Genomic DNA, 13,980 nt, shown 5'->3' on the forward strand with positions numbered 1-13,980 from the left:
AATGTATTTAAATGATTAAATGGTCAAATTCGTCTTTAAAAGATCACTCATTTTTTAAATTAGTTTTTAAAAGATTTTTTTAATCAAATTTATTATTAAAAAAATTTAAATTAGTCACATTAGTCCTGTCATCACCTCTATTAATAATGGCATCAAAATTTGCTAATATGACATATTAAATGACACCATAGCACGCACTTGGCACTTGAGAGTCTTAATTGGCTAATAACTTAATAAGTTCACAAATTTGAATAAATTTTTTTTCAAAGACTAATTTAGAGAACGCGTAATTTGTTAGAGACGAATTTGACTATTTACTCATATTTAAATACATATATATATATATATATATATATATATATATATATATATATATATATATATATAGACTAATTTTTCTATTTATAAAGCATTTTTATATTTAATGTGTATCCAATGTCACATAAAATATGGACTCTACAATTTCCTTTCACATATTTTACTAAACATGGCCAGAACACTACCGATGTGGGTAAAGAGGAGAGAAAGGTTTCAGAACATACAAAAACAACAAATTGGACAATATAACATCAGTCACTCATTAATAGAAGATTTATTTATAAACTCATGCTTGATTGTGATTTTTAAACCCCAAAAGAAGAGTCACCTTTTCAGCTCACATATTCCATATTTGTATATTTTTTAAAAATATCTAATTAATCAAATAAAAGGTATAAATCGTAAATCACCGTTTTTTTTAGGATTAAATAGGCTACCTTGTTATTTTTTTTCCCTGGACCATGAGAATTCAAACCAATGCATGACAGCTAGCTTGAAATAACTTGTGGTGCTTTGTAGCTTGATAAGCACATGACAGATAAGAGTAGTGATACATATACCCTTCTTAATTATAATTTGTTAATTACTTCTTTTGGTCCCAAATTGTTGTCACTAAAAAATAAATTGGGATCATATATGGGTTAACAAAAAGCTGCTACACCACGGCATTTTACATTAATGAAGTTGGGTCTAGAAAAGAATTAGCAAAGTTAGGTTATAAAAGGAGAAAGGTGGTGTCAATGTTGGCCAAAACTTTAATGCTATGAGAAATTGTCTCTAGCCACAAAAATAGGGTACAATTTTAGGCAATTGATGCTTTAATTTCTGTTGTTGTTGTTGTAGGTAGAAGATAAATTAAAGTGCATTTGAGAGGTAAAGATAACATTATTCATGAGCTCAATGATTGATAACCTAGTGGTCCTTGTAGGTCATCCTGTCTCTTATCACTTCTTCCCATCAATGATGGCATCCAAGGGAAGAGCTTAACCAACTCCTTGCTTAGTTTATTTGACCTAAGTTGCTTATCATTGATTCCAAACTTTGCTCTTTCAATTGCTTCCATTATATCCTCCCTTGCCACACCTTCACTACCTGCAAAGTGCAAAACGTGTAACTTATGAATTATTGAGACACCTTTGAAGCATGGATACCACCATGGACATGGACCCTTTCAAGATTTCTATGATGGTATTCAAGCATTTACAAATGACAAACTACCAATATCACTACCATCAATATTCAAGCACCAATATTGGTGTTTCTGAACCCATTGACACCATGTCTAAGTCATGTTTCAAGTGTCTATGAAGTAGAAACAGAAAACATAATTGTTAAATGCAGGTACGTATATGGCATGTGTTGTAGTTGCCTTTGAGTATCAAACACTAACATGTGCTGGACACACAGAGACCTCGTTTTGGTGTATCTGCACTTCATGGCTGGTCATTCACCTGATGACCTAAGCCTTCATACTTATGCACGACGGAGTGGATTGGATTGAGTCAATTCGGGTTGGCTAAATTTTGTTGTAAGCAAAGCCAACCCAACTTGAAGTAATTTGACTGGATTTTATTTTAACCCAAACCCGACACAATCCGAACAGGCCAACCACCAAGACTTAGCCCTCTTTCTTGAAAGTAATTAAATATATTGATGTGAGGGCAGAAAGAATACTCAAGGATGAGGACAACCAATGCAGAGGGAGATAGAGTGGATATTTTGGCTGGAAGATAGTGTGCAACTAAAACTAATTTATACAGAATTAGGTGGGAAAATACATTCTATCCCACTGTATACTTTAAATAAAAAAAAGAGATACAATTTAGTGATGCATTGTGATGGGAACTTGTGAATGCAATATCAACTTGAATGTAAAACCACAAATTGATCTTTACCTCTACGGGCAGCAAGCAAAGCAGCTTCATTGACGATGTTTGCCAGGTCAGCACCTACAAAGCCAGCAGTAAGAGAAGCGATTAAATGACAAATGATGTTTGTGTCCTCCTCTAAGGGAACACCTCTTAGATGTACAGCCAATATCTTTCTCCTTCCTTCCTCATCAGGCTCCCCGACATATACTTTTCGCGAGAAACGACCAGGGCGACATAGGGCTGGATCCAAAGCTTCTGGGCGATTAGTTGCTGCAATGACAACCACTCTCATCTCGGATTCAAATCCATCCATTTCTGTGAGCAACTATACATACAGAAAACAAGAAAGGTTAGCTTAGAGAACATCATAAACTCTTCACAGTGATAATTATGCTAATTGTCTAACCGAAATTCCAATTAACATATGAAATCCTTGTATTTCTAGTATCGACTATAAATTAATACTATGAAATAATTGATGAAGCAGTTGGACTGGAACATTTTTTAAAGTGAGCTGTTCGTTTAACAAAAAAAGGCAATCTTGAAAAATAATTGATAACAATTCAGCTGCAGAAATCCTACTTTTCTAATATCTATGACGCAGTAACTCTGTAAGTCAGAACCACTTTTGAATTGTTTGTTGCCACAAAATAAGTGTAGTAAACTTACTTGGTTTAGTGTTTGGTCACGTTCATCGTTGAAACTTCTTCCGCGCCTGCCTCCAACGGCATCAAGCTCATCAATGAATATGATTGATGGTGCAAATTTCCTTGCTGCATTAAAAAGGTCTCTGATTCTAGCTGCTCCTCTCCCAACAAACAATTCCACAAACTCACTGGCAGATACGGTGAAAAAGGGTACACCTGCTTCCCCCGCCACAGCACGTGCAAGTAATGTTTTCCCTGTTCCAGGGGGGCCTACCAGCAACACACCTCGAGGTAATTTTGCCCCTACCTTTTGGTAGTTTATATCCCCTTGCAGACATGAAACTATCTACAAACGAGGGAATGCATTAATAAATGGAAAACTACAAAGTTGATTAACATTGGGATGCAAAGAGGATTACTTTCATGGAGGATGTGTAATGAAAAGACAGACATCATACGCTTACAAAATTGATCAACATTAGCCATTATTTATCTGAATTTTAAAGAATTTGTGTCAACCTGTGGTCACAACCAGAATACTGTCACAACTTGTGTATCATAAACCATAATGTTAGTGACACTTTCTTAGCTCCTTATACTAAAACGTTATGCTCTTGTACCATTTTGTAGTTAAAAATTCTAATAATACTATACAGTTTATACTGCCAAATCAGTTAGCTTGTGTGAGATCCTCCAACATAATGATGAAAGTTTCTTCTTGGTATGTTATCAACAGAGAAGAATATTTCAGGCAATAGAAAATTAAAATTGGAAAACTAATAACAAAAAGAACACAGACTATGATTGACTCTTGTATTACTCGCATAAATGCATCTAATGACCAATTAAGTACACTAGAAACTAGAAAATAAAAGATAACCGACTGATAAATGTACAACCGATCAAGGGGGAAAAGTGACAACGTCATCAGCTACACTTATTTGTCAACCAAACTAGCAAGACAGCAAAATATAATTTTATAATGCTATTTGATAAATGCATAATGATTGTAAACATTATAGTATGAGATAATTACCTCCATGAGCTCTACTTTTGCAGAATCAACTCCTTCAACATCATCAAATCCAACTGTCTGGCCGTTAGGTTTCTGCTTCCTAGCTGGACTATTAGCAGCAGAAAGCTGACGGTATAGAAGCCACATCATTGGAATCAACGGTATCCACAGTGTAATCACAGTTATCAAAGTATTCCTCATTGACATTAACACAGATTGAGGGGCAGAACTATATGAAACTCCTTTTTCTCTCATTAAACTAAGAAGAAATTTTTCATCACGGTCAATTTTTCTTGTGGAATACTGCCACTCAGGAACTGAAGCCCGAGCCTTCGAAAATTTCCCTAATATATTCAATGCTGGGGTTTTGCCAGCACTTGAAGCTCCCTCACTTGGAGGCTTATCTACATCCCTGTCAACTGAAACATCAGCAACTTGCAATTCATTTCCAGAAACCTGATCATTTTCAACAACTGGATTGTTCATGTTGTAATATATGCGCCGGGACCCCTCTTCCAGCAACACTTTCGCAACATAGCCACTTTGAAGGCTTGTAATCAAGTCAGAATACGGTACGGTTTTCACCGGAGGAAGTGCAGTCAACTTCAAAAACAGGAAACAAAGGCTGAAAACAATAGAAACCGAGGCAGAAAATGCCACGGTTCTAATATTCTTACGGACAAAGATTCCCACCTCATTCAAAAAGGACTTAATGGATGCCCTCCTCATTCTCATAGCCAATAACCTTAACCTCGGCCGCAACCTCAACGAAAATCTCTTCTTCAACCTATTACTATCTCCTTTACCATAGTGTGACTTTCTCTCAACCCTGCTTCTACTACTCACAAGTGGCTCAATTTTATTATTACCGGAAAAACCATGTTGAGAATTGCAACAATAAGGAAACCTCAGTGAGGCATTTCTATATCTTCTATCATCATAATAATACTTCAATTTCGGGTTCCAAACCAAATTATGTTGAAATTTGTATGATTGATTAAATCTAAACCCCGGAGAAGGAAAAACAAATGAACTAGTGCACAAACCTCCACAAACCCCAAAATATCTTCTTTGAGCTATATTAACAAATGCTCCAGTATTGAAAGAAGAAAAGGAAAAAGAAGCCATGCTCTCTTTCACAATTGATGCTCTACACAGCCATATAATCAATCTTCAAGTTCCCAACAAACTGCATTACTCCAAAAAATTTTGGAGCTCGAAAAACACTAGGAGGCAGAGAATTTCATGGGAATTTTAGTACCTGATCTCATATCATGTTATGCGTCAAACGAGAAATTGAATTGTAAGTTGTGAATTGCAAGGTACTGTAAACCGGACCGGATATTAAACCGCTCAGGCTACCGGACAGCGCCGGAGACGGCGGCGTACAGGGACGTCACTTACGGAGAGGGGTTTCCGCTTGAGGGACGTACAGGCGCCGAAGAAAACAGAAACGGTGCGAGCAGGGAAAACAGAGGAGAAACTGGTGAAGCAGTGAGGGCCTGAGGGGCTTCCGCTTCAGGCTAAGGTTTCGTTTTTTTTTTTTCTTCCTTTTTTTTTTTTTGGGAAATGGATTGGATTGTTTGCGAATGGGATCAATATAACCAAAATCTGAGTTAAACCCCAAAGTGGTCCCTGAGATTCACGGTTTGCACCAATTTAGTCCCTGACTTACCAATTGCACCATTTATGTCCCCGACTTTGTAAAAATTGCACCAAGGTCGTCCCTAGCCACATCTCCGGGCAAATTAATGAACGCCGGCAGTGACCTGGCGCCCGCCCAACCTTCTTTCTTTCTTCTCTTCTTCTCTGAAACCCAGCCCAGCCCGCAGACCTCGACACCAACCTTCCGTCCGTCCGTCCGCCCTACCGCCGGCGACCACCGTCGCTAACCCTCCCTCCTCCCTTCTTCCTTTTCTTTCTTCCTTTTATTTCGCTAACACCAAACAAGGAATGAATTCTAAAATTTCAGTTCAATTTGGTGTTAAGCAAGAACATTCACCAAGTGCATAACCAAAATTCAATCTCAATCATCATAAAAATTTATAGAAAACTGCACAATATGAGTTACAATGCCTAATGAAAACAAAATTTGAAGCCTATGATGATCAGACATAAGATTTAACTTTCAGGCAATTTATCGAACAGGTTGTATGCAGGATTCATAAATAGCAATTTCAGTTTAATGTAAGCATCAATCAACCCAAAAATTTCAACCAGCCAATACACATTCAGTCCAGAAACATAAATAATCAACTATCCTAAGTCTAACAAGATCAGTAAAAGCAGAATCAAAAGGCACTGAAATAAAAAAATAATTAGAAAAAAAAGAAACAGACACAGAGGATGGAATGGAACCTGCATTGAGGAGTGAAAAAAGAAGATAGCGTAAGGAGCGGAGGTAGTGTCGTAGCGGCACAGAGTTTCGCCGCCGCTGGTGGTTTTCACCGGAACTGGAAGGTGCAGACAGAGGTGGCGCCACGAACAGGGGTGTTGCGTACAGGAGGAAAGAAATGGAGAAATAGGGAAGAAAGAAAAGGAAGAAGGGAGGAGGGAGGGTTAGCGACGGTGGTCGCCGGCGGTAGGGACGGACGGACTGACGGAAGGTTGGTGTGGAGGTCTGCGGGTTGGGCTGGGTTTCAGAGAAGAGAAGAAAGAAAGAAGGTTGGGAGGGCATGGCTTCTCACCTGGCCGGCGTTCTTTAATTTGCCCGGAGATGGGGCTAGGGACGACCTTGGTGCAATTTTTACAAAGTCGGGGACATAAATGGTGCAATTGGTAAGTCAGGGACTAAATTGGTGCAAACCGTGAATCTTAGGGACCACTTTGGGGTTTAACTCCCAAAATCTGGATCAAATTCGCACTAAATTTATTGGATTTGTTGTAAAATAACTAAATAAATAAGTAAGAAGTAATAAATATAAAATATAAAAATATAATTAGATAATTCAAATAGTAATATTTATTGAAATTACTATATCAATATAGTAGATATAATTAATATATTTAATAATATTAAAGTATATAAGAGAATAGTACGAAAGAGAAAGAATATAATATGTTGTAATATGTATATATATATAAAGATAGAAAGAAGTATTAAAAGTAAAGAGAGAGAGAATTACATTTGCTTTTATTTTATTATTGCTGTGTGTAAAAGCATACGAGGATGTTTGCTATTTATACATGTAAAATGATACCACTTTCAACTTTCATTTATTGCCATTTGTCTTGTAAATGGATTCATTTAGTCTGGAGAATGAAATCCACCTAAGCCTTACGTGGTTATCCATGGTCATCCACCTTTATCACAACACTCCCCCTTGGATGACCATTTAGGATTATTGCCTCGTTAAAACCTTACTAAAGAAAAACCCAGTGGGAAAAAACCTTAGTGAAAGAAAAAGAGTACAATATCCTTTAGTGATGAGGACTGCCTCATTAAAAACCTTGTCAACCCAATGGGAAAAAAACCTGACCAAGAAAAAAAGAGTACAGTCTTCCCCTCTTGCCGACATCATTTAATGTCTCGAAATCGGCGCATCCCAATCTCATGTACCAATCTTTCAAAAGAAGATTTTGGGAGTGACTTTGTGAATAAATCCGTCAGATTGTCACTTGAACTGATCTGTTGGACATCAATAGTCCCTTGATTTTGAAGATCATGAGTGAAGAAGAATTTGGGAGAGATATGCTTTGTTCTATCACCTTTGATATATCCGCCCTTAAGTTGAGCAATGCATGCTGTATTATCTTCAAACAGGACAGTTGGAGCTATCTTATGTCAATCAGTTCACATGATGACATGATATATTGGATCAAACTTCTGAGCCAAAAATACTCGCGACTTGCTTCATGAATCGCTAGTATTTCAGCATGATTAGAGGAGGTTGCTCCTATCGTCTGTTTCGTGGATCTCCATGATATAGCTGTACCACCATATGTGAACAGGTATCATGTTTGTGATCTCCCTTTATGTGGATCAGATAAGTATCCAGCATCTGCATAGCCAACAAGTTGTGACTTGGATCCATAGGGATAAAACAATCCCATATCAACCGTTCCATGAAGATATCGAAAGATTTGCTTGATTCCACTCCAATGTCTTCTAGTTGGAGAGGAACTATACCTTGCTAGTAAATTCACAACAAATGATATATCGGGTCTTGTATTGTTAGCAAGATACATTAGCGCTCCAATGGCACTAAGATATGGTACTTCAGGACCAAGGATATCTTCATTTTCTTCTTTAGGACGGAATTGATCCTTTTTCACATCCAAAGATCTTACGATCATTGGGGTACTTAATGGATGCGACTTATCCATATAAAATCTCTTCAAGATATTTTCTGTGTATGTTGTTTGATGAATAAAGATCCCATTTTTTATATGCTCGATCTGCAGGCCGAGACAAAATTTAGTCCTTCCAAGATCTTTCATCTCAAACTCTTCTTTTAGAGTTTTTATTATCGTTGGAATCTCTTCAGGAGTCCCAATGATATTTAAATCATCAACGTACACAGCAATTATAATGAACCCAGATGTAGTTTTCTTTATGAAAACACACGGGCATATATCATCATTCTTGAAACTATTTTTGGCCAGATACTCAGTAAGACGATTATACCACATTCGTCCAGATTGCTTTAGACCATATAAAGATCTTTGCAATTTGACTGAGTATAACCCTTGCGAATATTCATTGGATGGTTTAGATATCTTTAGTCCTTCAGGGACTTTCATATAGATATCCCGATCTAATGAGCCGTATAAATAGGCTGTTACCACATCCATTAAATGCATATGCAGTTTATGATATGCAGATAAACTGACCAAATAACGCAATGTTATCGCATCCACTATAGGGGAATACGTTTCTTCATAATCTATACCGGGCCTTTGTGAAAAACCTTGTGCCACAAGTCGGGCTTTATAGCGCACAACTTCATTTTTCTCATTTCGTTTTCTCACAAATACCCATCGGTATCCAACAGATTTTACATCTTCTGGTGTACGGACTACAGGTCCGAAGACTTCACGTTTTGCAAGTGAGTCTAATTCATCCTTCATGGCTTCTTTCCATTTTGGCCAATCATTTCTTTGTCGACATTCTTCGACTGATCTTGGCTCAAAATCCTTACTTTCATGCATGATATTCAATGCCACATTATAAGCAAATATTTCATTGACAATTGTCTTATTTCGATCCCATTTCTCTCCTGTAAAGACATAATTTATCGAGATCTCGTCATTTTCACAATTTTCAGGTACCTGAACGTCTTCTGGCGTTATATCAGAATTTTGGACAACTGCAGGTGTCTTTACTGTGTCTTTTTCAACAGGAATAATATTTACCTCTTTTCTCTTTCGAGGATTTTTATCTTTGGAACCGACAGGTCTGCCACGCTTCTGGCGTGTATTTGCTTCAGCGGCTGTTTGTCCTACTGGGACATCAATTCGAATTGGGGTATTTTCCACCCTGCCACGCTTCTGGCGTGAATTTGCTTCAGTGGCTACTTGTCCTACTGGGACATCAATTCGAATTGGGGCATTTTCTGCTGGTATATAAGATTTGGTTATCCTCTTTGTATCGGAAAATGCATCAGGCAATTCATTTTATATTCTTTGCAAATGTATAATCTTTTGAACTTCTAGTTCACATTGCTTTGATCGAGGATCTAAATGCATCAACGATGATGCATTCCAATTAAGTTCCTTTTCAGGAAGCTTATTCTCTCCCCCTAATGTTGGAAATTTTGATTCATCAAAATGACAATCTGCAAATCGAGCTTTAAATACATCTCCAGTTTGTATCTCAAGATACCTCACTATAGAGGGAGAATCATATCCAACATATATCCCCAATTTTCTTTGGGGTCCCATTTTGGTGCAATTAGGTGGTGCAATGGGAACATATATCGCATACCCAAATATTCTTAAATGGGAGACATTTGGCTGCTGGCCAAAAGCTAATTGCATAGGAGAGAACTGATGGTAACTCGTTGGCCTCAAACGAATAAGTGCTGCGGCATATAAAATAGCATGCCCCCAAACCGAGGTTGGGAGATTTGTTCTCATAAGCAAGGGTCTAGCAATTAATTGGAGGCGCTTAATAAGTGATTCTGCTAACCCATTTTGTGTGTGAACATAAGCTACTGGATGTTCAACACTTATTCCATTAGCCATACAATAAGCATCAAAAGCTTGAGAAGTAAATTCACTAGCATTATCAAGGCGAATTGCTTTGATTGAATTTTCTGGAAATTGTGCTTTTAATCGAATAATTTGAGCCAGTAATCTCGCAAACGCCAGGTTGCGAGAAGACAATAAGCACACATGTGATCATCTCGAAGATGCGTCTATCAGGACCATAAAATATCTAAAAGATCCACATGGTGGATGAATAGGTCCACATATATCACCTTGAATCCTTTCTAGGAATTCAGGGGACTCAAATCCAATCTTTACTGGTGATGGCTTTAAAATTAACTTCCCTTGAGAACATGCAGCACAACAAAATTCACTAGATTTAAGAATCTTCTGGTTCTTTAGTGAATATCCATGAGAGTTTTCAATAATTCTCCTCATCATGGTTGTTCCCGGATGACTCAATCTATCATGCCAAGTTATAAATTCATTTGGGCTAGTAAACTTCTGGTTTACAGTGGCATGTGATTCAATTGCACTAATCTTGGTATAATACAACCCAGATGAAAGTGAGGGTAATTTTTCTAATATAACTTTTTTATTTGAATCATGAGTTGTGATACATAAGTACTCATGATTTCCCTCATTCATAGTCTCAATATGATATCCATTTCGGCGAATATCTTTAAAGCTCAACAAGTTTCTTCGAGACTTGGTAGATAATAGTGCATTATTTATTATGAATTTTGTTCCTCCAGGAAACAAAATTATAGCTCTTCCGGAGCCTTCAATCACATTGCCTGAGCCAATAATAGTATTAACACATTCTTCTTTTGGCACCAGATGGGTAAAAAAAAAAAATATATATATATATATATCACTTTTGAGAATTGTGTGCGAACTTGCAGTATCCGCAAGGCATACATCTTCATTACATATCCTTGCCATTCTCTTCAAAGACAAATAATAATAAAATGAGCAGTATGCACAGTTAAATTGAATACTTGATCGGAATTATTTTTCTAAGAAATACTGTACATAAAAATAATGTCATATACTGAAATTTTATTTTATAGTATGACACATTTAATGATTTCAAAATTTATAAACATTAATATTTCATTATTTATATACATTGTATTTGAAACTTAAATACATAGAAAATAAAACTTAACAATAAATTATTTACATTATTTATTTACATAGATACTTCACAATCTCACATATTAAACTATTCCATCATTGATCAAATGACTAATATTTCCTTCAGGATCCTCAAAGAAATCAGATACATCATAATGAGTGGTGGAATTTTCAGCATCATTTGAAACAAAATTTGTTTCCTTTCCTTTGTCATCCTTTTTCAAAGATGCCTGGTAAAGATCGACTAGGTGCCTTGGGGTACGACAGGTACGTGACCAATGGCCCTTTCCACCACAACGGAAACACTTATCCTCTGTTGATTTACTCTACCCGATATTTCTTTTTTTATCCCACTTCTGGTGAGATCCTCTCTTTTGAACATAATTCTTTTTCCTTCCATAATTTTTCTTGTTATTAAAACCTTGCCATTTACCTCTTCTGGGGTAATTTGCAGCATTTACTTCAGGAAATGGGGCGGCGCCAGCTGGGCGCTCTTCATGATTCTTTAAAAGCAACTCATTGTTGCGTTCAGCAACAAGAAGGCAATAAATTAACTCATAATATTTTTTAAACCCTTTTTCTCGATACTGCTGTTGCAGGAGCACATTCGAGGCATGGAAGGTTGAGAAAGTTTTCTCCAACATATCATCATCAGTTATCTTTTCCCCACATAATTTCATTCGTGAGGTGATACGAAACATTGCAGAATTATATTCATTTATAGATTTAAAATCTTGTAGACGCAAATGCGTCCATTCATATCGAGCTTGAGGAAGTATCACCGTTTTCTGATGATTATACCTTTCTTCAAGGTCTTTCCAAAGATCTGCAGGATCTTTTAATGTGGGATATTCATTTTTCAATCCTTCGTCAAGATGACGACGAAGAAAAATCATGGCTTTGGCTTTATCCTTCTGGGATGCATTATTTTCAGCCTTAATGGTATCTCCAAGATCCATTGAATCAAGATGGATTTCAGCATCTAATATCCATGATAAATAATTGTTTCCAGATATATCAAAAGCATTGAATTCAAGATGAGAGAGCTTCGACATAATGAAAATTTGTTACCTGAGTCTTCCTAAAAATTTGATCAGAGTCTCGTGCTGACAACGTGTTGTAAAATAACTAAATAAATAAGGAAGAAGTAACAAATATAAAATATGAAAAAAATATAATTAGATAACTCAAGTAGTAATATTCACTGGAATTACTATATCAATATAGTAGATATAATTAATATATTTAATAATATTAAAGTATATAAGAGAATAGTACGAAAGAGAAAGAATATAATATGTTGTTATGTGTATATATATATATATATATATATATATATAAAGATAGAAAGAAGTATTAAAAGTAAAGAGAGAGAAAATTGCATTTGCTTTTGTTTTATTATTGCTGTGTGTAAAAGTATACGAGGATGCTTGCTATTTATACATGTAAAATGATACCACTTTCAACTTTCATTTATTGCCATTTGTCTTGTAAATGGATTCATTTAGTCTGGAGAATGAAATCCACCTAAGCCTTACGTGGTTATCCATGGTCATCCACCTTTATCACAACAGGATTGGATTTAATATCTACACTTTTTTATATTCAGATCTAATCAGCATATTTACGAGTCGAATCCGATCGAATATCAGTTATATACTTATATCCAGCTTTTTTATTTAAATAAATTAATAGGAAAACCAAATTATTCGATTCCAATACATAAATTTCGAAAATGTAATTTCTCTAATTATATAATATATAAATTGTCCTAAGTTTTTGTAATTTAAATAATATATGAATCACATTATTCTGAGATGATTTATGTGCATTGTTCAAAAACATATAAATTATCACAGGCCTTTGTGTTTTATAAAATATATATAAATCGTCTTAGGCCACTATGAGTTATGTTTTTTACTCTAAAACTCATTGCTCTAGTACGATTTACGTGTAATTAACCACCCGTAGTACGATTTATGTGTTACTATGGTAAGGCACATTAGGTTGGGACGATTTACATTGAAAAACACAAAGCTCACGACCATGGAACAATTTATGTGCTAAAAGAGGCTATAAATAAACGAAAACGATGTATATCGAGCTATATTTAAGTTGAGAGTTTTGGAAAGATGACTAAGAATGTGTTTTTGCTAATTCATTACCGAAAAAAATTGATGAAAACACAAGTGATGAGATGTAACGTTCAGTAGTAAAAAGCAGGTCAAAGTGTTCGTAAATCTTTTAACGAGTTTAGAAGATTTACGAAATAGTATATTACAGAAGTAAATAAAAAATAAATAAAATTCATATGAATAAAACCAAATAAAAAATTTTATACACAACATAAATATAGTACAATAAAAGATTAAAAAAAAGAATTTATATAAACAAAAAAAGTAAAAATATCATAAAATTAATAAAAATAAGAATTTATATAACAATATTTGTCATATGAATAAAAAATACAATAAAAATAAATAAAAATTATATGAATAAAATCAAATAAAAATAAAAAAATTTCATAAAAAATATACATATAAAAAATAGTATATTAAATGATAAAAAAAACTCATATGAACTAGAAAATAAGATCAGTACTATTTTTATTTACTTCTATAATCTACTATTTTGTAAATCCTCTAAACTCGTTGAAGGATTTACGAACACTCTAACCTGTTTTTTACTACTAAACGTTACACCCTCACTTTTTCATCAATTTTTCTCTGGCAATAAACTACAAAAACACATTTTCAGCTATCTTCCTAAAACTCTCAACTTAACTATGGATCGATATACATGGTTCTCCTTTATTTATAACCTCTTCAGCACATAAATT

The 13,980-nt window shown here is 35.3% G+C and overlaps 1 protein-coding gene across 1 annotated transcript; it reads right to left on the reverse strand.

Moving 5' to 3' along the window:
• Window positions 1–1,050: 1,050 nt before the first annotated feature.
• Window positions 1,051–5,442, reverse strand: LOC112783142 (probable inactive ATP-dependent zinc metalloprotease FTSHI 3, chloroplastic). Its single transcript, XM_025825935.3, has 4 exons — window positions 3,873–5,442; window positions 2,859–3,182; window positions 2,214–2,514; window positions 1,051–1,410 (listed from the first exon to the last, which is right to left on the reverse strand). The coding sequence occupies exons 1-4, from the start codon at window positions 4,977–4,979 to the stop codon at window positions 1,208–1,210; spliced, it is 1,935 nt and encodes a 644-aa protein (XP_025681720.1). The 5' UTR covers window positions 4,980–5,442; the 3' UTR covers window positions 1,051–1,207.
• Window positions 5,443–13,980: the final 8,538 nt, after the last annotated feature.

The sequence above is a fragment of the Arachis hypogaea genome, chromosome 20 (assembly GCF_003086295.3).
Source record: "Arachis hypogaea cultivar Tifrunner chromosome 20, arahy.Tifrunner.gnm2.J5K5, whole genome shotgun sequence".
NCBI classification, from domain to species: domain Eukaryota; kingdom Viridiplantae; phylum Streptophyta; class Magnoliopsida; order Fabales; family Fabaceae; genus Arachis; species Arachis hypogaea.